Source organism: Ranitomeya imitator, chromosome 8 (assembly GCF_032444005.1).
Source record: "Ranitomeya imitator isolate aRanImi1 chromosome 8, aRanImi1.pri, whole genome shotgun sequence".
Classification (NCBI taxonomy): Eukaryota; Metazoa; Chordata; class Amphibia; order Anura; family Dendrobatidae; genus Ranitomeya; species Ranitomeya imitator.
Genome location: NC_091289.1, coordinates 81,565,574 through 81,591,590, shown reverse-complemented (window position 1 = coordinate 81,591,590; position 26,017 = coordinate 81,565,574). Strand labels below are relative to the sequence as shown.

Here is a 26,017-nt window from a genome sequence, read left to right as displayed (position 1 = left end):
CTTAGTATACATTTTTTGCAAAAAACGTATCAACCAAATACCCTGTTTTTTACATCTTTTACTAGCACTTGCGGATTACTGCAACATTTTTTCAAACTGAGTGTTTTTGGTTTTACTATTCTCTTTTGTGTCTTCAGGTTTCTTGGTGGTGTGTGAACATGATCATACAGACTTGTTCACTGTGCAAGTAGCCCATGTGTTCCTGTTTCCATAATTGTTCTCTTGTGTCTACAAGACTGGGGAGTTCCACCACTCCTCTTGGGCTATCTGCACAAAAGCTGTTCTACCCTGTATGCACACATGGATTTTTCCTCTCTGAACCCTGTTCACACAGGTTATATACAGATGATCAGGTTTTTAAATACATCAGATAGGGATTGCATACATTAGTTAGGACTGCTCTGATAAGGGTATACCGTGAAGATTGGTAGAGCAGCTTAGTATACATTTTTTGCAAAAAACGTATCAACCAAATACCCTGTTTTTTACATCTTTTACTAGCACTTGCGGATTACTGCAACATTTTTTCAAACTGAGTGTTTTTGGTTTTACTATTCTCTTTTGTGTCTTCATATTTATTATTGATGCTGCCTATACGGCATCAATAGTAAAAATATGTCATGTTAAAAATAATAAAAAAAAAACAAAAAACCTGCTATACTCACCATCCGCCGCCTTTCCCGCTCCTCGCCACGCTCTCGGGACCGCGCCATTGCAAGCGCCAGCTTCCGCACCCAGGGCTGGTGTGCGACAAGGACCTGCTGTGATGTCACGGTCATGTGACTGCGACGTCATCATAGGTCCTGCTCACACCAGCCCTGGGAACGGAAGCTGGCGCTTGCAATGGAGCGGTCCCGGGAGCGTCCAGAGGAGCGGAAAAGGCAGCGGAGGCTGAGTATAGCAGGACTTCCAACGGGCCTTCGGAAGGTGAGTATGTTTTTTAAGTCAATACTACGTGGCTCTGTGCTGGGCAATATACTACGTGACTGGGCAATATACAATGTGGCTGGTCAATATACTACGTGACTGGGCAATATACAATGTGGCTGGGCAATATACTACATGACTGGGCAATATACTACGTGACTGGGCAATATACAATGTGGCTGGGCAATATACTACATCGCTGGGCAATATACTACGTGACTGGGCAATATACTACGTGGCTGGGCAATATACTACATGGTTGGGCAATATACTACGTGACTGGGCAATATACTACATCGCTGGGCAATATACTACGTGACTGGGCAATATACTACGTGGCTGGGCAATATACTACGTGGTTGGGCAATATACTACGTGACTGGGCAATATACAATGTGGCTGGGCAATATACTACATCGCTGGGCAATATACTACGTGACTGGGCAATATACTACGTGGCTGGGCAATATACTACGTGGTTGGGCAATATACTATGTGACTGGGCAATATACAATGTGGCTGGGCAATATACTACGTCCCTGGGCAATATACTACGTGGCTGGACAATATACTCCGTCGCTGGGCAATATACATGACTGGGCAATATACTACGTGGCTGGGCAATATACTACGTGGCTCTGCTATATACTATGTGGCTCGGCAATATACCGTACTACGTGGCTCTGCTATATACTTTGTGGCTGGGCAATATACTACGTGGCTGGGCAATAAACTACGTGACTGGGCAATATACTACGTCGCTGGGCAATATACTACGTGGACATGCGTATTCTAGAATACCCGACGCGTTAGAATCGAGCCACCATCTAGTCTTGAATAAAATGCTAGTGGAGTTGTCTGGGATTTTAAGAAAGTGGCCGGTTAAAAAGTTAATAAAAAAGATTTAATAGATGAGTAATGATTATTTATTTAAACATTTCTTGCTCAAGCACACATTTTAAGGTTAAGAAAACCTTTTTGTGTTAAAACTTGCTTGAATAGTGCTATTCTAAAGTTTATAGGGGTTGTCCACTACTAGCATAACCCCTTCTTATTCCTTATGTTTGGCCTGATAAAATAAAAAATCTGATAATCACCGCCCGATGCCGATGACATTCCAGCAGTGTCTGCACTTACTCTACTGCGGCTTAAGTGCAGTCATAACACATGAGCCCGACGCCCAATTTCTCACTGGCGTCACTGTCTCCTCCTTCAGATTGGGTGAGGGGCTCATATGTCATAACCGCACTTGAGCCGCAGGAGAGCAAGTGCTGACACTGCAGGAATGGCACCGACACAGAGGGGGTGAGCATCAGATTTTTTATTTTATCAGGCCAAACATGGGGAATGAGAAAAGGTTGTGCTAGTAATGGACAACTTCTTTATAAGTTATTCCATATTTGTGTGGTGGGGAATTTTCTTTCCAATCTCTTGGGGTTAATGGCCCCCAACAATCCAGAGAATTGGTGCTAAGAAGAGCCCTGGCTGAATGGAGTAGAGGTCAATAATGTGCAATACCGCTCCATTCATTCAAAGGAATGGCACAGCAGTGGGTATGATTAACATTTGCTCCATTCAGCCAGGCCTCTTCAGATCCCAGTATCTGTGTGTTGTGAATTCTGTGGCAGAGCTCCCTCCTGTGGTCACAAGTGGTACTTCGGCTGATTCTCTCTGTGAGCTTCTGTTGGTGGCGGGAAGTGGTACTGCGGCTTCTGAGTTTCCTCCCTCAGGTGATCTGGTGAGGTCGTTAGGTGCTTCTCTACTTAACTCCACCTAATGCTTTGATCCTGGCTTCCTGTCAATGTTCCAGTGTTGGACTTGCTTTTCCCTGGATTATTCCTGTGGCCTGCTGCTCTGCATAGCTAAGTTCTTCTTTGCTATTTGTTTGCTATTTTTTCTGTCCAGCTTGTCTAATTTGTTGCTGGAAGCTCTGGGACGCAAAGGGTGTACCTCCGTGCCGTTAGTTCGGTACGGAGGGTCTTTTTGCCCCCTTTGCGTGGTTTTCTTTAGGGTTTTGTGTAGACCGCAAAGTTACCTTTTCTATCCTCGCTCTGTTAAGAAAGTCGGGCCTCACTTTGCTGAATCTATTTCATCTCTACGTTTGTCTTTTCATCTTAACTCACAGTCATTATATGTGGGGGGCTGCCATTTCCTTTGGGGTATTTCTCTCAGGCAAAGTAGGTTTATTTTCTATCTTCAGGCTAGTTAGTTTCTCAGGCTGTGCCGAGTTGCATAGGCAGAGTTAGGCGCAATCCACGGCTGCCTCTAGTGTTGTTTGGAGAGGATTAGGGATTGCGGTCTGCAGAGTTCCCACGTCTCAGAGCTTGTTCTATGATTTTGGGCTATTGTCAGATCACTGTATGTGCTCTGACCGCTATGTCCATTGTGGTACTGAATTGCCCATCATAACAGTACAGGAAGCCCAAAGTACTAATGATTCTCAATAGAGGGAAAAAAAGTTCTGAGACCATTTTTTTTTCTTTGCACTGTGTTTTGCCTTTTTTTCCCCTAGACATTTGGGTGGTTTAGTACACAGGTGTAGCGATGGACATTAAAAGTCTGTCTTCATTTGTGGATCAGCTCTCGGCAAGAGTACAAAAGATTCAAGACACTATTGATCAGAAATCTATGTTAGAACCAAGAATTCCTATTCCTGATTTGTTTTTTGGAGATAGAACTAAGTTTCTGAGTTTCAAAAATAATTGTAAATTATTTCTGGCCTTGAAACCTTGCTCCTCTGGTGATCCAGTTCAACAGGTTTTGATTGTTATTTCTTTTTTGCGCGGCGACCCTCAGGACTGGGCATTTTCTCTTGCGCCAGGAGATCCTGCATTGAGTAATATCGATGCGTTTTTCCTGGCGCTCGGATTGCTGTACGATGAACCTAATTCAGTGGATCAGGCAGAGAAAAATTTGCTGGCTCTTTGTCAGGGTCAGGATGAGATAGAGGTATATTGTCAGAAATTTAGAAAGTGGTCCGTGCTCACTCAATGGAATGAATCTGCGCTGGCAGCTATGTTCAGAAAGGGTCTCTCTGAAGCCCTTAAGGATGTCATGGTGGGATTTCCTATGCCTGCTGGTTTGAATGAGTCTATGTCTTTGGCCATTCAGATCGGTCGACGCTTGCGTGAGCGTAAATCTGTGCACCATTTGGCGGTATTACCTGAGCTTAAACCTGAGCCTATGCAGTGCGATAGGACTTTGACCAGAGTTGAACGGCAAGAACACAGACGTCTGAATGGGCTGTGTTTCTACTGTGGTGATTCCACTCATGCTATCTCTGATTGTCCTAAGCGCACTAAGCGGTTCGCTAGGTCTACCACCATTGGTATGGTACAGTCAAAATTTCTTCTGTCCGTTACCTTGATCTGTTCTTTGTCATCGTATTCTGTCATGGCATTTGTGGATTCAGGCGCTGCCCTGAATTTGATGGACTTGGAGTATGCTAAGCGTTGTGGGTTTCTCTTAGAGCCCTTGCAGTGTCCTATTCCATTGAGAGGAATTGATGCCACGCCTTTGGCCAAGAATAAGCCTCAATACTGGACCCAGCTGACCATGTGCATGGCTCCTGCACATCAGGAGGTTATTCGCTTTCTGGTGTTGCATAATCTGCATGATGTGGTCGTGTTGGGGTTGCCATGGCTACAAGCCCATAATCCAGTATTAGATTGGAAATCCATGTCGGTGTCCAGCTGGGGTTGTCAGGGGGTACATGGTGATGTCCCATTTCTGACTATTTCGTCATCCACCCCTTCTGAGGTTCCAGAGTTCTTGTCTGATTACCGGGATGTATTTGATGAGCCCAAGTCCGATGCCCTACCTCCGCATAGGGATTGTGACTGTGCTATCAATTTGATTCCTGGTAGTAAATTCCCAAAAGGTCGACTGTTTAATTTATCCGTGCCTGAGCACGCCGCTATGCGCAGTTATAAGAAGGAATCCCTGGAGAAGGGGCATATTCGCCCGTCATCGTCACCATTAGGAGCAGGGTTCTTTTTTTGTAGCCAAGAAGGATGGTTCGCTGAGACCTTGTATAGATTACCGCCTTCTAAATAAGATCACGGTTAAATTTCAGTACCCCTTGCCATTGTTATCTGATTTGTTTGCTCGGATTAAGGGGGCTAGTTGGTTCACCAAGATAGATCTGCGTGGTGCGTATAATCTGGTGCGAATCAGGCGAGGAGATGAATGGAAAACTGCATTTAATACGCCCGAGGGTCATTTTGAGTATCTAGTGATGCCATTCGGACTTGCCAATGCTCCATCAGTGTTTCAGTCCTTTATGCATGACATCTTCCGTGAGTACCTGGATAAATTCCTGATTGTGTACTTGGATGACATTTTGATCTTCTCGGATGATTGGGAGTCTCATGTGAAGCAGGTCAGAACAGTTTTTCAGGTCCTGCGTGCTAATTCTTTGTTTGTGAAGGGATCAAAGTGTCTCTTTGGTGTGCAGAAGGTTTCATTTTTGGGGTTCATCTTTTCCCCTTCTACTATCGAGATGGATCCTGTTAAGGTCCAAGCCATCCATGATTGGACTCAGCCGACATCTCTGAAAAGTCTGCAAAAGTTCCTGGGCTTTGCTAATTTTTATCGTCGCTTCATCTGCAATTTTTCTAGTATTGCCAAACCATTGACCGATTTGACCAAGAAGGGTGCTGATTTGGTCAATTGGTCTTCTGCTGCTGTGGAAGCTTTTCAGGAGTTGAAGCGTCGTTTTTCTTCTGCCCCTGTGTTGTGTCAACCAGATGTTTCTCTTCCGTTCCAGGTCGAGGTTGATGCTTCTGAGATTGGAGCAGGGGCTGTTTTGTCGCAGAGAGGTTCTGATTGCTCAGTGATGAAACCATGCGCTTTTTTTTCCAGGAAGTTTTCGCCTGCTGAGCGAAATTATGATGTGGGCAACCGAGAGTTGCTGGCCATGAAGTGGGCATTCGAGGAGTGGCGTCATTGGCTTGAAGGAGCTAAGCATCGCGTGGTGGTATTGACTGATCATAAGAACTTGACTTATCTTGAGTCTGCTAAGCGGTTGAATCCTAGACAGGCTCGTTGGTCGCTGTTTTTCGCCCGTTTTGACTTTGTGATTTCGTACCTTCCGGGCTCTAAAAATGTGAAGGCGGATGCTCTGTCTAGGAGTTTTGTGCCCGACTCTCCGGGTTTATCTGAGCCGGCGGGTATCCTCAAGGAAGGAGTAATTGTGTCTGCCATCTCCCCTGATTTGCGGCGGGTGCTGCAAAAATTTCAGGCTAATAAACCTGATCGTTGTCCAGCGGAGAGACTGTTTGTCCCTGATAGGTGGACCAATAAAGTTATCTCTGAGGTTCATTGTTCGGTGTTGGCTGGTCATCCTGGAATCTTTGGTACCAGAGAGTTAGTGGCTAGATCCTTTTGGTGGCCGTCTCTGACGCGGGATGTGCGTGCTTTTGTGCAGTCCTGTGGGATTTGTGCTCGGGCTAAGCCCTGCTGTTCTCGTGCCAGTGGGTTGCTTTTGCCCTTGCCGGTCCCGAAGAGGCCTTGGACACATATCTCTATGGATTTTATTTCTGATCTTCCCGTTTCTCAAAAGATGTCAGTCATTTGGGTGCTCTGTGATCGCTTTTCTAAGATGGTCCATCTGGTACCCTTGTCTAAATTGCCTTCCTCCTCTGATTTGGTGCCATTGTTCTTCCAGCATGTGGTTCGTTTACATGGCATTCCAGAGAATATCGTTTCTGACAGAGGTTCCCAGTTTGTTTCAAGGTTTTGGCGAGCCTTTTGTGGTAGGATGGGCATTGACTTGTCTTTTTCCTCGGCTTTCCATCCTCAGACTAATGGCCAGACCGAACGAACCAATCAGACCTTGGAAACATCTGAGATGCTTTGTTTCTGCCGATCAGGATGACTGGGTGTCCTTTTTGCCTTTGGCTGAGTTCGCCCTTAATAATCGGGCCAGCTCGGCTACCTTGGTTTCGCCATTTTTCTGCAATTCTGGGTTCCATCCTCGTTTCTCTTCAGGACAGGTTGAGTCTTCGGACTGTCCTGGTGTGGATACTGTGGTGGACAGGTTGCAGCAGATTTGGACTCATGTAGTGGACAATTTGACCTTGTCCCAGGAGAAGGCTCAACGTTTCGCTAATCGCAGACGCCGTGTGGGTCCCCGACTTCGTGTTGGGGATCTGGTTTGGTTATCTTCTCGTCATAGTCCTATGAAGGTTTCCTCTCCTAAGTTTAAACCTCGTTTCATTGGTCCGTATAGGATTTCTGAGGTTCTTAATCCTGTGTCTTTTCGTCTGACCCTTCCAGATTCTTTTTCCATACATAACGTATTCCATAGGTCATTGTTGCGGAGATACGTGGCACCTATGGTTCCATCTGTTGATCCTCCTGCCCCGGTTTTGGTGGAGGGGGAATTGGAGTATATTGTGGAGAAGATTTTGGATTCTCGTGTTTCTAGACGGAAACTCCAGTATCTGGTTAAATGGAAGGGTTATGCTCAGGAAGATAATTCCTGGGTTTTTGCCTCTGATGTCCATGCTCCCGATCTTGTTCGTGCCTTTCATGTGGCTCATCCTGGTCGGCCTGGGGGCTCTGGTGAGGGTTCGGTGACCCCTCCTCAAGGGGGGGTACTGTTGTGAATTCTGTGGCAGAGCTCCCTCCTGTGGTCACAAGTGGTACTTCGGCTGATTCTCTCTGTGAGCTTCTGTTGGTGGAGGGAAGTGGTACTGCGGCTTCTGAGTTTCCTCCCTCAGGTGATCTGGTGAGGTCGTTAGGTGCTTCTCTACTTAACTCCACCTAATGCTTTGATCCTGGCTTCCTGTCAATGTTCCAGTGTTGGACTTGCTTTTCCCTGGATTATTCCTGTGGCCTGCTGCTCTGCATAGCTAAGTTCTTCTTTGCTATTTGTTTGCTATTTTTTCTGTCCAGCTTGTCTAATTTGTTGCTGGAAGCTCTGGGACGCAAAGGGTGTACCTCCGTGCCGTTAGTTTGGTACGGAGGGTCTTTTTGCCCCCTTTGCGTGGTTTTCTTTAGGGTTTTGTGTAGACCGCAAAGTTACCTTTTCTATCCTCGCTCTGTTAAGAAAGTCGGGCCTCACTTTGCTGAATCTATTTAATCTCTACGTTTGTCTTTTCATCTTAACTCACAGTCATTATATGTGGGGGCTGCCTTTTCCTTTGGGGTATTTCTCTGAGGCAAGGTAGGCTTATTTTCTATCTTCAGGCTAGTTAGTTTCTCAGGCTGTGCCGAGTTGCATAGGCAGAGTTAGGCGCAATCCACGGCTGCCTCTAGTGTTGTTTGGAGAAGATTAGGGATTGCGGTCTGCAGAGTTCCCACGTCTCAGAGCTCGTTCTATGATTTTGGGTTATTGTCAGATCACTGTATGTGCTCTGACCGCTATGTCCATTGTGGTACTGAATTGCCTTTCATAACACTGTGAGAGACACGCTGGATGGACCCTCATCAATCGGAAAGTTATACTTAATCCAATAGGCAGGGTATTACTTTCAAACTTCATAATATCCCTTTTAAAAGCCGTTTTCTGCTTTATCATCTGCTTGTGATCTAGCGACATTCTATATTTTGCAGTTCTGGGTCCTCCAAAAATGCAAGACTGTTGCTTGGCAGGAAATCAAATAAAGGATTAAGATATTATTTCCTAATAAGTATGCAGTTCATAGGCAACACACAGAAAACTAAGTAAGAAAGTCAAATGATAAAATGACCTTTATTTTTTTCTTTTTAAATTTTTTTTCTTTATTAATTTATTTTTTTTTCTAGTAAAAAAAAAAAAAAAGTTGACATTGTGAAACACCCAATTCAAATGATAGAGTAAAGGAATCCTCCCACCCCCTTCCTTCATTTGATCGTGTGGGCCAACATACACAAAATATAAAAAAAAATATATATTTATACTGTCCATAGGTTGTTTGTTTTACGTTAAAAACAAAAAAGCAGACTGACCAACATGTTTTGCATTCTTACAACTTTAGAACAGATCAAGAAGTTGTCTAAAACGTATTGTTATGTTAAAAAAATGAAGTATATACAGCTGTAAAGCAGAAAGGACAAAAGGTGGGAGACAAATACAATAAGCTGACATCACTGCATTTGCATATTAAAATGTGGCCAGATTATTTTATTTTATACAAGATTTACATGAAAAGGCCGCTAACAGCAGCTCCCACTATGTTTGATGCACAGAATACACTGGCTGTGTACAAACTTTCAATGTATGCATTTGATAGCTGAAAGTCCTCATCTGAAAGAATAGAAATTACATGGGTACAGAAAACAACTCTAGCATGTTGAGCATCGGTCAAAAAGTGAACAAAATATTTTAAAAACTTTAAGTTTTATCCCGCACATAGTTTTTAAAAGGAAGTTTAATCTGAGCCATACAAAGATTTTGCGCCTTACCTTTTCAGATTAAAAATATATCTATATATTTTTATTTAATACTCACCCCCCCCCATTAAATTACACAGCCATTCTCCTTTATTATAAGGATGAAGATTATTATGAGAACTACGAGAAAAAATTCCTTGATGCCACTTATTTTATGCATCACCGAGTCCATGGAAATGCTTTAGCTAAGTGTGATGTATCCCAAGAGAAGGCAATGTCCACCCATAGAACTGGCGTAGACTGCTGAAGTGGTCTACGGTGTGATGATCCCCTTTAAAAAGCTTTACCTAAAAGACAAAAGACTAGATCAATGACCAAAATGCAGATTGTATAAATATTTCACATATAACTAAACTTCTTGGGAGGTAAACACAAGCAGTACTAGAAGGAACTCAGATTTCCCTTTGGCCTACAACTTGGGGATGTATAAGACTGAGGAGAACACTGACTTTTGACACCTTTTTTCACTTGATTTTGATTGGTTGAAATGGTTTGAAGTACAAACTTGTCAAAACTAAAATAAACTCCATTGGATGCCTTCACGACATATGATGTATATTTACTAGTGATGAGCGAGTGTACTCGTTGCTCGTGTCTTCCAGAGCACGCTCGGGTGACCTCCGAGTAATTATGACTGCTCGGAGATTTAGTTTTCATTGTGGCAGCTAAATGATTTACAGCTATTAGCCAGGCTGAGTACATGTGGGGGTTGCCTGGTTGCTAGGGAATCCCCACATGTAATCAAGCAGCTGTAAATCATTCAGCTGCCGCGATGAAAACAATCTCTGGGCAGTCATAAATACTAGGTCACCCGAGCGTGCTCAGGAAAACCCGAGCAATGAGTACATTCGTTCATCACTAATATTTACCCCATGTTGTTTCAGTGACATTAATGCGGACTTGCTCACCTCTTTCCTAGCAGTTGATGGCTAATTTAATCAGCCTTTATGTGCCTGTAACAACAGCGAGCAGGGCAGAGCACCGCCTGCGTCTGTTTACCTGCTAATTGTCACACTATCACTGACAGTGGCACTTAACACGCGCCAACATTGGGGGCGCTTCATTCCACGCGCCTGTGATATGATCACGGGACGCCGATGGGTTGCCATGACAGCCGATGGTCAGCTGAAGACCTGTGTGCTTGTCCTGACGATTCTCCTGTGAAAGCCAGCGTTTAGCAGGCAAAAGAGATGATAAAAGTAGTAATAAACTGCAGCTTACAGGAAATTTAACCCACAAAGTAAATTTACAATGACACTCCATTAAAGCCCAGCACCAAGAGATGTACATTTTCAGCAAGGTGTCATTATCTTGTTCAGAAAACAAGTGAAGGAGGCAAATATGTTGAAATTATGAAAATACATGGGACCATTTTCACAGAGTAAAGAAAACACCGAAAACCCACCTGTGCTTGAATTTTATCTCCAACGTTGCTCCACAATTTCCCCATCAGCCCTGCTCAGGTGGTTCTGCTGACACACCCTTTATTGTCTTAGTCTAAGAGAAGGAAAAAGAAAAGGTAAGGCTAGTTTCACATTTGCTTAGAATCCGCAGCGTTTAATCAGCAACCGCAAATGAAGGAAAAACAGCATGAAAACGTGTACAAACGCAGCGGTTTTTTCTTAGACGCATACGGTAACGCATGCGGTTTAAAAAACACGGCGTTTTCATGCTTTTGCATGCGTTTGCGTTTTTTGTGTGCATGGTGGAAAATTTAACAGGAGAAAAATCTAGAAAACCAGACACCGCCAAAGGGACTACAGAGGGCGTGTATTATGGGATATCTATATATAGACCCTAGGGCTGCTGAAATCTTCACAGTTTGCTACTGTATCCTGTGTCATTATGGATCTTCGCATGGAGAGCTTTTATTTCAACCTGGATTTAAGCATCAAGCTGTTTCTTGCCTGTGCGTTTGCTTGGGAGCAACAAAGAAATCGAGAAAGACAGAGGACACGGCGTCGGCGGTTTTGGCGACACCCCATTATCGAACTCCGGGAGAGCCGTTGAGCCTATCACACGCTAACTCTGGAACGCTTCAACGGATCCTGATGATTCTGACATTATATTCTCGTCACATATTGTACTTCATGATAGTGGCAAAATTTCTTTGATAAGACTTGCGTTTCTTTGTGAAAAAAAATGGAAATTTGGCGAAAATTTTGCAATTTTCCAACTTTGAATTTTTATGCCCTTAAATCACAGAGATATGTCACACAAAATACTTAATAAGTAACATTTCCCACATGTCTACTTTACATCAGCACAATTTTGGAACCAAATTTTCTTTTTGTTAGGGAGTTATAAGGGTTAAAAGTTGACCAGCAATTTCTCATTTTTACAACGCCATTTTTTTTTAGGGACCACATCTCATTTGAAGTCATTTTGAGGGGTCTATATGATAGAAAATACCCAAGTGTGACACCATTCTAAAAACTGCACCCCTCGACGTGCTCAAAACCACATTCAAGAAGTTTATTAACCCTTCAGGTGTTCCACAGGAATTTTTGAAATGTTTAAATAAAAATGAACATTTAACTTTTTTTTCACAAAAAATTAACTTCAGCTCCAATTTGATTTATTTTCCCAAGGGTAATAGACGAAATTGGACCCCAAAAAGTTGTGCAATTTGTCTCGAGTACGCTGATACCCAATATATGGGGGGGCAACCACCGTTTGGGCGCATGGCAGAGCTCGGAAGGGAAGAACCATTTGGAATGCAGACTTAGCTGGATTGGTCTGCAGGCGTCACACTGCGTTTGCAGAGCTCCTAATGTACCTAAACAGTAGAAACCCCCCAAGGAAACAATCTAGATGTGTTGTGAGAACTTTGATCCCCCAAGTGTTTCACTACAGTTTATAACAGAGCCGTGAAAATAAAAAATTATTTTTTTCCCTACAAAAATGTTTTTTTAGCCCCCCAAATTTTTATTTTTCCAACGGTAAAAGAGAAATTGGACCCCAAAAGTCCTGAGTACGCTGATACCCCATATGTTGGGGTAAACCAGTTTTTCAACGCAGAATTGGCTGGAATTGAGATCGGACGCCATGTTGCATTTGGAGAGCCCCTGATGTGCCTAAACAGTGGAAACCTCCAATTCTAACTGAAACCCTAACCCTAGCCCCAACCCTAGCCCTATTCCTAATGGGAAAATGGATATAAATACATTTTTTAAATTTTATTATTTTATCTAAGGGGGCGATGAAGGGGGGCTTAAATTACTTTTATAGCGTTCTTTTTAGCGGATTTTTATGATTGACAGCCGTCACAGACTAAAAGACGCTTTTTATTGCAAAAAAAGTTTTTGTGTCTCCACATTTTGAGAGCTATAATTTTTCCATATTTTCGTCCATAGAGTCATGTGAGGTCTTGTTTTTTGTGGGACAAGTTGACGTTTTTATTGGTAACATTTTCGGGCACGTGACAGTTTTTGATCGCTTTTTATTCCGATTTTTGTTAGGCAGAATGACCAAAAACCAGCTATTCATGAATTTCTTTTTTTTTTATTTTTATTTTTTTTTGGGGGGGTGGGGGCGTTTATTCCATTCCACGTTTGGTAAAATTGATAAAGCAGTTTTACTGTTCGGGTCAGTACGATTACAGTGATACCTCACATATCATTTTTTAATGTTTTGGCGCTTTTATACGATAAAAACTATTTTATAGAAAAAATAATCATTTTTGCATCGCTTTATTCTGAGGACTAACTTTTTTATTTTTTCGCTGATGATGCTGTATGGCGGCTCATTTTTTGCGGGACAAGATGATGTTTTCAGCGGTACCATGGTTATTTATATCCGTCTTTTTGATTGCGTGTTATTCCACTTTTTGTTCGGCGGTATGATAAAGCGTTTTTGTTGCCTTTTTTTTTTTACCGCGCTCACTGATACGGTTAACTAGCGGGACAGTTTTATAGGTGGGGTCGTTATGGACGCGGCGATGCTAAATATGTGTACTTTTGTTTTTTTTTATTATTTAGATAAAGAAATGTATTTATGGGAACTATATATATATATATATATATATATATATATATATATATATATATATCTTTCTTTAGGAATTTGTTCTTTTTTTTTTTTTTTTACACATGTGAATATTTTTTTTTTTTACACTATGACATTGCCCCAGGGGGAAGCATCATGTCATAGGGTCAGGTCGCTGATCTTACACTTTGCAGAGCACTGTGTCAGATCAGCGATCTAACAGGCAGGGCTGCAGATTCACCAGCGCTTGCTCTGAGCAGGCGCTGGTAAGCCACCTCCCTGCAGGTCCCGGATGCAGCCCCGCGGCCATTTTGGTTCTGGCGCCTGCAGGGAGATGAAGGTATGAGACCCTCGGAGCAATGCGATCACATCTCGTTGCTCCAAGGGTCTCAGAGAAGCACGCAGGGAGTCCCCTCCCTGCGCAATGCTTCCCTATGCCGCCGGAACACGGCGATCATGTTTGATCGCAGTGTGACGGGGGTTAATGTGCCGGGGGCGGTCCGTAACCGCTCCTGGCACATAGTGCCGGATGTCAGCTGCGACAGTCAGCTGACACACTGCCGCGATCGGCCGAGCTCACCCCATGAGCGCGGCTGATCGCATATGACGTACTATCCCGTCACTGGGAATTAAGTCCCAGGTCACCTCGACGGGATAGTACGTCATATGGGATTAAGGGGTTAATGCCAACCCGGACAAATTCCCGGAACATACCCGGATGTCGCAAGACTCTTTTCGGGATTTGCTTGGTCGTGTCCAAGGAGCCAGGACACCCAGCTCCGAGCGAATCCTGCAGAGGAACGTCTGCTGGTTACATTAAGGTACGTAACAATTCTAAACAAATGCCAGTCAAAATGTTGGTCTGACATGTATTCTTTGTATTTTCCTTTATGTCTTTAGCAGAACACCACCATTAAATAGAATTGTAATTTTTTTTTTTTATTACAGATTTCTGGCAACCGGAGAGAGCTTATCATCCCTCCACTTCCTGTAGCGGCTTGGAATTTCCACCCTGTCTGGAATAGTTGGACACCTGCCGGGCTTTGTGGAACGTTCTCCGGGATGAATTTATACCCATACCCACCGAGGACATGTGGATGGGAATTGCAGAGAAATAGGGATTTTTGTGTTACTCACCGTAAAATCCTTTTCTCCGAGACGCTCATTGCGAGACACAGGACTGTGGGTGTATGCTTCTGCCGCCAGGAGGCTGACACTAAGTAAACTTGAAAAAAAGTTAGCTCCTCCTCCGTCGTATACACCCTGACACTGGCTACTGACGACTCCAGCTCGGTGCAAAAGCAGTAGGAGAACAAAACATGAGAAATAATATAACAGCATAAATACAGAAAACTTATGTCTAGAAAAAATCCTACTGACTGACAAAATCAGATATAGCAAAAGAAGCCAACAGGCTACCAAGGAGGGAACTGTGTCCCCCAATGAGCGTCTCGGAGAAAAGGATTTTACGGTGAGTAACACAAAAATCCCTATTTCTCCTTCGCCTCATTGGGGGACACAGGACTGTGGGATGTCCCAAAGCAGTCCCTGGGAGGGAAATTAACTCACCAGTAAAAATTATCCAGATAATGGTTATCTTATAAGTGCGTCACCGCCGCTTGAAGAATCCTTCTACCCAGACTTGCATCTGCAACTCCCAAAGATCTGGGAGTGGATATTATAATATTTGACAAAAGTATGCAAACTAGACCAGGTTGCAGCTTTGCAAACCTGTTCTGCTGAGGCCTGGTGCCGAATCGCACAGGAAGCTGTTATGATCTGGTGGTTTAGGAACAACATGAGACAAGCTCTGAAGGAGGTGGTATCTGTACTGACCGCAAACCCTGAACCTAGCAGCGCAACTAAAAATAGCCGTGGGGGGTACCTGATGCTCCCTAGACCCCTCGCCACAGCCTAAGATCTAACTTCCCCTAAAGATGGAAACAGGAAACCTATCTTGCCTCAGAGAAAATCCCCAAAGGAAAGATAGCCCCCCACAAATATTGACGGTGAGAGGAGGGGAAAATAACATACGCAGAAATGAAATCAGATTTTAGCATAGGAGGCCAGTCTAGCTTGATAGATAGGACAGGAAAGGATACTGTGCGGTCAGTATAAAAACTACAAAACAATCCACACAGAGTTTACAAAATCTCCACACCTGACTAAAGGTGTGGAGGGTAAATCTGCTTCCCAGAGCTTCCAGCTAACAGAAAAAATCCATACTGACAAGCTGGACAAATATAGAATGCACAGAACAAAAAGTCCACAACATGTGGACTGAAATGAGCAAAGCCAGAACTTATCTTTGCAGAACTGGCGAGGAAACCAGGAGAATCCAAGCAGAGATGTGAATCCAGCCAGGAACATTGACAAGTGGCACAGGCTGAAGAAAGAGCCAGACTTAAATAGCGGACAATAAGTGGAGGCAGCTGATGACAGCTAACTCTAAGGAGCAGCCATACCACTAGAAACCACAAGAGGGAGCCCAAGAGCAGAACTCACAAAAGTGCCACTTACAACCACCGGAGGGAGCCCAAGAGCGGAATTCACAACAGTACCCCCCCTGGAGGAGGGGTCACCGAACCCTCACCAGAGCCCCCAGGCCGAGCCAAGTGAAAAGCACGAACCAAATCGGTAGCATGGACATCGGAGGCAACAACCCAAGAATTATCCTCCTGGCCATAACCCTTCCACTTGACAAGATACTGAAGCCTCCGCCTTGAAAAACGAGAATCCAAAGTCTTCTCAACCTCATATTCCAACTCTCACTCAACCAACACCGGGGCAGGAGGGTCAACCGAGTGAACAACGGGCACCACATATCTCCGCAACAAAGATCTATGGAAAACATCATGAATGGCAAAAGAGGCAAGAAGAGCCAAACGAAAAGACACCGGATTAATAATTTCAGAAATTTTATAAGGACCAATAAACCGAGGCTTAAACTTAGGAGAAGAAACCTTCATAGGAACATGACGAGAAGACAACCAAACCAAATCCCCCACACGAAGCCGAGGACCAACACGCCGACGGCGGTTAGCAAAACGTTGAGCCCTTTCCTGAGACAATGTCAAATTGTCCACCACATGAGTCCAAATCTGCTGCAGCCTGTCCACCACAGAATTAACACCAGGACAATCAGAAGGCTCAACCTGCCCAGAAGAAAAACGAGGATGAAAACCAAAATTACAAAAGAAAGGTAAAACCAAAGTAGCCGAACTAGCTCGATTATTAAGGGCAACTCGGCCAACGACAAGAAAGACACCCAATCATCCTGATCAGCAGACACAAAGCATCTCAAATAGGTCTCCAAGGTCTGATTAGTTCGCTCAGTTTGGCCATTAGTCTGAGGATGAAACGCCGAAGAAAAAGACAAATCAATGCCCATCCTAGCACAAAAGGCCCGCCAAAATCTAGAGACAAACTGAGAACCTCTGTCAGAAACAATATTCTCCGGAATGCCATGCAAACGAACCACATGCTGAAAAAACAATGGAACCAGATCTGAGGAGGAAGGCAACTTAGGCAAAGGTACCAGATGGACCATTTTAGAGAACCGGTCACAAACAACCCAGATAACAGACATCTTCTGGGAAACAGGAAGATCCGAAATAAAATCCATGGAAATATGCGTCCAGGGCCTCTCAGGGACCGGCAAAGGCAAAAGCAACCCACTAGCGCGGGAACAGCAAGGCTTGGCCCGGGTGCAAGTCCCACAGGACTGCACAAAAGCACGCACATTGCGAGACAAGGAAGGCCACCAAACGAACCTAGCAACCAAATCTCTGGTACCAAAAATCCCAAGATGACCAGCCAACACTGAACAATGAACCTCAGAAATTACCTTACTTGTCCATCTAGGGCAGCACGGTGGCGCAGTGGTTAGCATTGCAGCCTTGCAGCGCTGGGGTCCTGGGTTCTAATCCCACCCAGGACAACATCTGCAAAGAGTTTGTATGTTCTCTCCGTGTTTGCGTGGGTTTCCTCCGGGCACTCCGGTTTCCTCCCACATTCCAAAGACATACTGATAGGGATTCTAGATTGTGAGCCCCATCGGGGACAGTGATGATAATGTGTGCAAAACTGTAAAGCGCTGCGGAATATGTTAGCGCTATATAAAAATAAAGATTATTATTTATTTATTTATCTATCAGGAACAAACAGCTTCCCCACTGGACAGCGGTCAGGCCTATCAGCCTGAAATTCCTGAAGCACCCGCCGCAAATCAGGGGAGATAGCAGAAAGAATCACCCCTTCCTTAAGAATGCCAACCGGCTCCAGGACTCCAGGAGAATCAGGCGAAAAACTCCTAGAGAGGGCATCAGCCTTAACATTCTTAGATCCCGGAAGATACGAGACCACAAAATCAAAACGGGAGAAAAACAGGGACCATCGAGCCTGTCTAGGATTCAGCCGCTTGGCCGACTCGAGGTAAATCAGATTCTTATGATCGGTCAGGACCACAACACGGTGTTTAGCTCCCTCAAGCCAATGTCGCCACTCCTCAAACGCCCACTTCATAGCCAACAACTCCCGATTGCCGACATCATAATTGCGTTCCGCAGGCGAAAACTTTCTGGAAAAAAAAAGCACATGGTTTCATCAAAGAACCATCAGACTCCCTCTGAGACCAAACGGCCCCTGCTCCAATCTCAGAAGCGTCGACCTCAACCTGAAAAGGAAGAGAAACATCCGGTTGACGCAAGACAGGGGCAGAAGTAAATCGGCGTTTAAGCTCCTGAAAGGCCTCAACAGCCTCAGAGGACCAATTCGTCACAACAGCGCCTTTCTTCGTCAAATCAGTAAGGGGCTTAACCACACTGGAAAAGTTGGCAATGAAACGGCGATAGAAATTAGCAAAGCCCCAAAATTTTTGAAGTCCTTTCACAGATGTGGGTTGGATCCAGTCATGAATAGCTTGGACCTTAACAGGATCCATTTCTATAGACGAGGGAGAAAAAATAAAACCCAAAAAAGAGACCTTCTGAACTCCGAATAGGCACTTAGACCCCTTCACAAATAAAGCATTATCACTAAGGATCTGGAACACCATCCTAATCTGCTTCACATGAGACTCCCAATCATTGGAAAAAATCAAAATATCATCCAAATATACGACCATGAATTTATCAAGATAATTGCGGAAAATATCATGCATGAAAGACTGGAACACAGATGGAGCATTAGAGAGCCCAAATGGCATCACAAGGTATTCAAAATGGCCTTTGGGCGTATTAAATGCAGTTTTCCATTCGTCACCCTGTTTAATACGAACAAGATTATATGCCCCTCGGAGGTCAATCTTAGTAAACCAACTAGCCCCCTTAATCTGAGCAAACAAATCAGTAAGCAGAGGCAAGGGGTATTGGAATTTAACTGTGATCTTATTAAGAAGACGATAATCAATACAGGGTCTCAAGGAGCCATCCTTCTTAGCAACAAAAGAAACCCGCTCCCAATGGTGACGAAGAGGGCCGAATATGCCCTTTCTCCAGAGATTCCTTAACATAGCTCCGCATGGCGGCATGCTCTGGCACAGACAGATTGAAAAGTCGGCCCTTAGGGAACTTACAACCAGGAATCAAGTTAATAGCACAATCACAGTCCCTATGTGGAGGAAGGGAACTGGACTTGGGCTCATCAAATACATCCTGGAAATCCGACAAAAACTCAGGGACCTCAGAAGAGGGGGAAGAGGAAATTGACATCAAAGGAACGTCACTATGTACTCCTCGACAACCCCAACTAGTCACCGACATAGTTTTCCAATCCAGCACCGGATTATGTTCCTGTAACCACGGAAATCCCAGCACAACAACATCATGCAGGTTATGCAACACCAGAAAACGGCAATCTTCCTGATGTGCAGGAGCCATGTACATAGTCATCTGTGTCCAGTACTGAGGTTTATCCTTGGCCAAGGGTGTAGCATCAATGCCCCTCAAAGGAATAGGGCTCTGCAAAGGCTGCAAGGAAAAACCACAGCGCCTGGAGAATTCTAAGTCACTTAAGTTCAGGGCAGCGCCTGAATCCACAAATGCCATGACAGAAAAGGACGACAATGAGCAAATCAGGGTCACAGATAAGAGAAATTTAGGCTGTATAGTACTAATGGTAAGAGACGTAGCGACTCTCTTAGTACACTTTGGGCAATCAGAGATAACATGAGCCGAATCACCACAGTAAAAACACAGCCTATTCTGACGTCTGAATTCCTGCCGTTCTATTCTAGTCAAAATCCTATCACATTGCATAGGTTCAGGACTATGCTCAGAGGATACTGCCATATGGTGCACAGCTTTGCGCTCGCGCAGACGCCGATCAATCTGAATGGCTAGAGACATAGATTCTCTCAAACCGGCAGGCGTAGGAAAGCCCACCATAACATCTTTAAGGGTTTCAGAAAGACCTTTTCTGAAAATAGCAGGCAGAGCCTCTTCATTCCATTTAGTGAGCACAGACCATTTTCTAAATTTCTGGCAGTATAACTCTGCCGCTTCCTGACCTTGACACAAGGCCAACAGGGTCTTTTCTGCATGATCCACAGAATTAGGTTCGTCATACAATAATCCGAGCGCTTGAAAAAAATGCATCTACATTCAATAATGCCGGATCCCCTGTTTCAAGAGAAAAAGCCCAGTCTTGAGGATCACCACGCAGCAAGGATATGATGATTTTCACCTGCTGAATGGGATCACCTGAAGAACGGGGTTTCAAAGCAAAAAACAATTTGCAGTTATTTTTAAAGTTCAAAAACTTGGATCTGTCCCCAAAAAACAAATCAGGAGTAGGAATTCTGGGCTCTAAAGCCGGAGTCTGGACAATATAGTCCTGGATATTCTATACTCTTGCAACAAGTTGATCCACACGAGAAAACAAACCCTGAACATCCAAGCCAAAACATAGATCCTGAACCTCCCATATATCAAGAGGAAAAAAAAAGACAAACCAAAGCACAGAAAAAAAAATGGTTCAGAACTTTCTTTTCCTTCTTTTGAGATACATTTAATTCATTTTTGGCCACTTGTACTGTTATGATCTGGTGGTTTATGAACAACATGAGACAAGCTCTGAAGGAGGTGGTATCTGTACTGACCGCAAACCCTGAACCTAGCAGCGCAACTAAAAATAACCGTGGGGGGTACCTGACGCTCCCTAAACCGCTCGGCACAGCCTAAGATCTAACTTCCCCTAAAGATGGAAACAGGAAACCTATCTTGCCTCAGAGAAAATCCCCAAAGGAAAGATAGCCCCCCACAAATATTGACGGTGAGAGGAGGGGAAAATAACAGACGCAGAAATTAAATCAGATTTTAGCATAGGAGGCCAGTCTAGCTTGATAGATAGGACAGGAAAGGATACTGTGCGGTCAGTATAAAAACTACAAAACAATCCACACAGAGTTTACAAAATCTCCACACCTGACTAAAGGTGTGGAGGGTAAATCTGCTTCCCAGAGCTTCCAGCTAACAGAAAAAATCCATACTGACAAGCTGGACAAATATAGAATGCACAGAACAATAAGTCCACAACATGTGGACTGAAATGAGCAAAGCCAGAACTTATCTTTGCAGAACTGGTGAGGAAACCAGGAGAATCCAAGCAGAGATGTGAATCCAGCCAGGAACATTGACAAGAGGCACAGGCTGAAGAAAGAGCCAGACTTAAATAGCGGACAATAAGTGGAGGCAGCTGATGACAGCTAACTCCAAGGAGCAGCCAGACCACTAGAAACCACAAGAGGGAGCCCAAGAGCAGAACTCACAAAAGTGCCACTTACAACCACCGGAGGGAGCCCAAGAGCAGAATTCACAACAGGAAGCCCCCACTGCTCTAGTGGAGTGAGCCTTGATTCCAGCCGGAACCATCATGCCCTTGGCGCGATAGGCCTCCTGAATGGCCGCTCGTATCCACCTGGCCAGAGTAGATTTCGAGGCCGCGCATCCCTTCCTACGACATTCCGGAAGGACAAACAGAGCATCTGTCTGGCGGAAAGGAGCTGTCCGGGAAATGTATCTCCTCAGGGCTCTCACTAGGTCCAACGTATGGAGAGCTTTTTCTATACGGTGCGTAGGTGCTGGACAAAAGGAGGGAAGAACTATATCCTCATTAATGCGGAAAGAGGAAACAACCTTCGGAAGAAAGGAAGGTGCTGGTCTGAGCACTACCTTGTCCTGATGAAAACGTAGAAAGGGAGTACGAAAAGAGAGGGCTGCCAGCTCTGATACCCGCCTTATGGAAGTTATGGCCACTAAAAATACGACTTTACAGGAAAGGACAGTCAAGGAAATATCTTGAAGAGGCTCAAAAGGAGCCTCCTGCAAGGCCCTTAAGACCAAATTAAGGTCCCAAGCTTCCAAAGGAGTTTTATAAGGAGGGACCTTATGAGCGACTCCCTGAAAAAAAGTCCTGACCTGACGGCTAGTAGCAATCCTACGCTGAAAAAGGACCGATAAGGCTGAAATCTGCCTTTTAAGAGTACTTGGAGCAAGCCCTGAATCCAGGCCTGCTTGGAGGAAGGCTAGAATATTTGGGACGGAAAAACGCAAAGGAGGCAGCGCGCGCTCTCTACACCATGAGAGAAAAACTTTCCAAGTGTGATGATAAATTCTGGCCGAAACGGGTTTGCGTGCGCTGATCATGGTATCTGCTACCTCTTGGGAGAACCCTGCCTGAGTTAAAACCCAAGATTCAACGGCCATGCCATCAAACGTAGGACCCCTGAGTTCTGGTGGTAGATCGGCCCTTGAGATAGAAAATCCGGCCGATCGGGGAGCCACCATGGAACCCCGGTGAGAAGCTGTACTAGGTTCGCATACCAGGTCCGACGCGGCCAATCCGGGGCGATCAGAATAGTAGGCGCTCCTTCCGACTTGATCTTCTTGATAACCCTCGGGAGTAATGCCAGAGGAGGGAACAGATAAGAGAGATGGAACTGGTTCCAAGTTAGTACTAGCGCATCCATGGCGAATGCCTGTGGGTCTCAGTACCGGGAGACAAACCTGGGTACCTTGGCATTCCCCTTGGACGCTATTAGATCCACATCCGGGGTCCCCCATAGATGGCATATCTGCTGAAATACTTCCGTTATAATAAATGAAATGTGGATTACATCCGCGCTGCTGCGACAAATAATAGATCCAGATATACTTGTACGATGTTCGGGTGGTTTATTCAACGCGTTTCGAAGCTCATGGCTTCTACTTCAGGAAGTTTCCACACAAAGATATGACACGTGGTACTGTTGCCCCACTTATATACATTCTGAATTCAAATAATGGCGCCAAGCAGTCTTCTGGCATGTGACAGAAAGTGTCAAAGTTCAAATAAAGCCGTATTATATAGAAACAAGCTATTTTTAACATATATGTAAATCATTAATGTCATGATTATAATCGATGAACAATATACTAAAATTTCACTTATTTTTCAGATTCCAGGGTGGAAGGAATAATATACTAAAATTTCTAAAAACGCGTTGAATAAACCATCCGAACATCTTACAAGTATATCTGGATCTCTTATTTGTCGCAGCAGCGCGGATGTAATCTAATCTACATTTCATTTATTAACACGGTTCTGAGAGGTCGCAGCCCCGACCTGTGGATCTGCAGCAGCTGACAAACTACACGCTTGTACTGTGTACCACCAGGTGAGCAGTTCTCTCACTATTGATTAGAAACAATCCTGGGGATAAGACCCTATTTGCGCTTTTTTTGTCTCCATTTTTCTATACTGCTGAAATACTTCGGGTTGGAGAGACCATTCCCCGGACGCTAAACCCTGACGGCTCAGAAAATCTGCCGCCCAGTTTTCTGCGCCCGGAATGTGAACTGCTGAAATCACAGAGTGATTTCTCTCGGCCCAGAACAGTATTTGTTTTACCTCCTGCATGGCTGCCTTGCTGCGGGTGCCCCCTTGATGATTTATGTATGCCACGGCTGTGGCATTGTCCGATTGAATTCGGACAGGGCGACCCGCCAGAAGATGGTGAAAATGCTGCAAGGCTAGTCGAATTGCCCGAATTTCTAAGAGATTGATGGGGAGATCTGATTTCAGAGGAGACCAGCACCCTTGAGCTGTGTGGTGAAAAAAACACAGCTCCTTAACCCAGGAGACTGGCGTCTGTTGTGACCACCAGCCAATTGGTTGGGGGAAAGGGCTTCCCCCCGAGTAGGGATGAGCTGTTTAGCCACCATGAGAGAGCCTGTCTGACCTGGGGAGACAACCGAAATCTGCGGTTGAGGGAGAGGATTCCTGTTCCATACTGCTAGGATCACCTGTTGGAGAGGTCGAAGATGAAGCTACGTGAATGGTACTGCTTCTATAGAAACCACCATTCTTCCTAACACCCTCATGCAAGACCAGATCAAATAAGGGTACGGTTGCTGAAGATTCCTCACTTCCCGTCGAAGGGCTAGGACCTTGTCCTGCGGAAGGATTGATAGGGCTCGAGAGGTATCGAAAATCATGCCTAAAAAAAGAGATCCTCCGAGAAGGTTGTAGGGATGACTTTCTTAAATTTACTAGCCAACCCAAACGAGCAGAGTCCAGAGTAATGCCGACATTCTCCCTGCAAGCTTGAAAGGTCGGCCCCTTGATCAGGAGATCGTCCAGATATGGCAAGACTACTATGCCACGGGAGTGCAGAATGGACACCACAGTTGACATGACCTTTGTGAACACCCTGGGGGTGGAAGCCAGCCCGAAAGGTAAAGCCGTGAACTGAAAATGTAGGTTGTTTAAAGCAAACCTGAGAAACCTTTGATGAAGAGGAAAAATGGGAATATGTAGGTAGGAATCCTGAATGTCTATTGAGGCCAAGAACTCTCCCTTTTCCATTGAAGCAATCACTGACCGAAGAGATTCCATCCGAAAGTGACGAACGCGGACAAACCTGTTTAAAAGTTTCAGATCTAGGATAGGTCTTACTGTTCCGTCCTTTTTGGGCACTACAAAAAGATTGGAATAAAACCCTTGAAACCTTTCTTCCCTTGGAACAGGAGAAATGACTCCGCTGCGATGAAGGGACTCTATGGATTTGAACAGGTCTTGTCAGTGGGACTCAGACCTGGGAAGATGGGATGGGAAGAACCGGGGAGGAGGCTGACAGACCAGCTCTATCTTGTAACCTGAAGATATGAGCTCTCCCACCCATCGGTCGTGGATTACCTGAAGCCAGACCAGGCGAAACAGAAGTAGACGTCCGCCTACTCTGTTGGAGGTGCTCAGAGGAGGCCTCCAGTCACTTGGCCGAAAACCTCTGAGTCCTAGACCCTCTGGATCTAGTTGACTGGGAACGCATTCTTCCCCCGTGGTTGGCCGTATAGGAGACCCGAGTGTCTCGATCCTGATTGGGTCGACCCTGTGCAGCGGAGCCCGATGCTGGAGCCCATCTAGCATTACGAAAGGGTCTGAAACAGGCCTGGAATTGGCAACGAAAAGGTTGTCTAACCCTCTGCTGTGGAACAGAAATTAGCTGATCCAGTTTCTCTCCGAATAAGCGACCCCCCTGATACGGAAGGGTTTTGAGCGATTTTTTAGAGGTAGAGTCTGCCCACCATGTTCTTAACCAGAGAGCCCCTCTAATGGCGATAGTGTTAGCCGCAGCCAAAGAGGCACAGTCTGCAGCATCTAAGGATGCATTGATCAGATAGCCACCAGTGGATGCGCCGGAGGGGGCGGGGCCTCTCGGTGCGGTCTGCTGGTAGGAAGCCCGGGTCAGAACAACCCGGAAGTGTTTGCTGGAGGCCAGGCCGGAGCCTAAAGCCTCTGGAAGGCCGCGGCGCCGGCAATACCTGCCGCAGCGTCGGAGAAGCGGCGCCGGGCGCACCGCCTCGATGCATGATAATTATAGCAGGAGCTGCCGCACAGCGCCGCCAGAACACCGTCGCATAGAAAAAACCGCCCGAGGGATGCCAGGTAAATCAGCATCTTTTAAAGATGCCTTGCGCCTTGTAAGGACCCACCCCCCTTTTTTTTTCTCTACTCCCCCCATACTGCCGGCTGAGTACCCCCGGCGTAAATCCAGCAGGGGGAGACAAATGACGGTGTGGGCACCCTGGCTCCATTATCTGCCAGGATAAGGAGAGGGACAGTCTATCACCCCATCTATCACTGCAGCAGAGCAGAGGTGTAGAAATAGGGGGGACACACGGACATCACAGGGCACCTGTACAGCCCAGGGTCTAAATACCTCAGGGTGGTCAGGGCCAAGTCCGGTAAGGGATCCCACGACGCGGGGAAGGATACGTGGAGAATTTCGCACGTGCTTGCCTGTTGTTGGTTTGGGGAGATCGGATCCTCAAAAGGGTCCGTCGCCCCCTCAATCCATATGAAGTGATGACGAACCAGGGTCCAAAAGATCCGGGACCCAGAGGTGTGCCTCCTTGAGACACTAAGCATGAACTGGAGTCGTCAGTAGCCAGTGTCAGGGTGTATACGACGGAGGAGGAGCTAACTTTTTTTCAAGTTTACTTAGTGTCAGCCTCCTGGCGGCATAAGCATACACCCACAGTCCTGTGTCCCCCAATGAGGCGAAGCAGAAATTCTGGAGTGTGTGTGATTTCCCCAACTGTTTGGACGGAAAGCACATAAACATTATCAAACCCGCCAGAACTGGATCGGAGTACTTCAACTACAAAAAATATTTTTCTGTTGCGCTCATGGCAATAGCAGATGCGGACTCTTGCTTCATCGCCGTGGACATTGGAGCTTTTGG

General features: G+C 45.3%; 1 protein-coding gene across 3 annotated transcripts in view; it reads right to left on the bottom strand.

Annotated features, from left to right (window-relative positions):
• Positions 1 to 8,607: 8,607 nt before the first annotated feature.
• Positions 8,608 to 26,017, bottom strand: part of LOC138647839 (transcription factor 20-like) — a 421,475-nt gene continuing 404,065 nt past the window's right edge. For all 3 annotated transcript variants that reach the window (XM_069737120.1, XM_069737121.1, XM_069737122.1), the window contains 2 exons: positions 10,712 to 10,803; positions 8,608 to 9,593 (listed from right to left, as the gene is read on the bottom strand). In XM_069737120.1, coding sequence (XP_069593221.1) covers positions 10,756 to 10,803 — 48 coding nt within the window. In that variant the 3' untranslated portion in view covers positions 8,608 to 9,593; positions 10,712 to 10,755. The remainder of the gene's footprint in view (positions 9,594 to 10,711; positions 10,804 to 26,017) is intronic.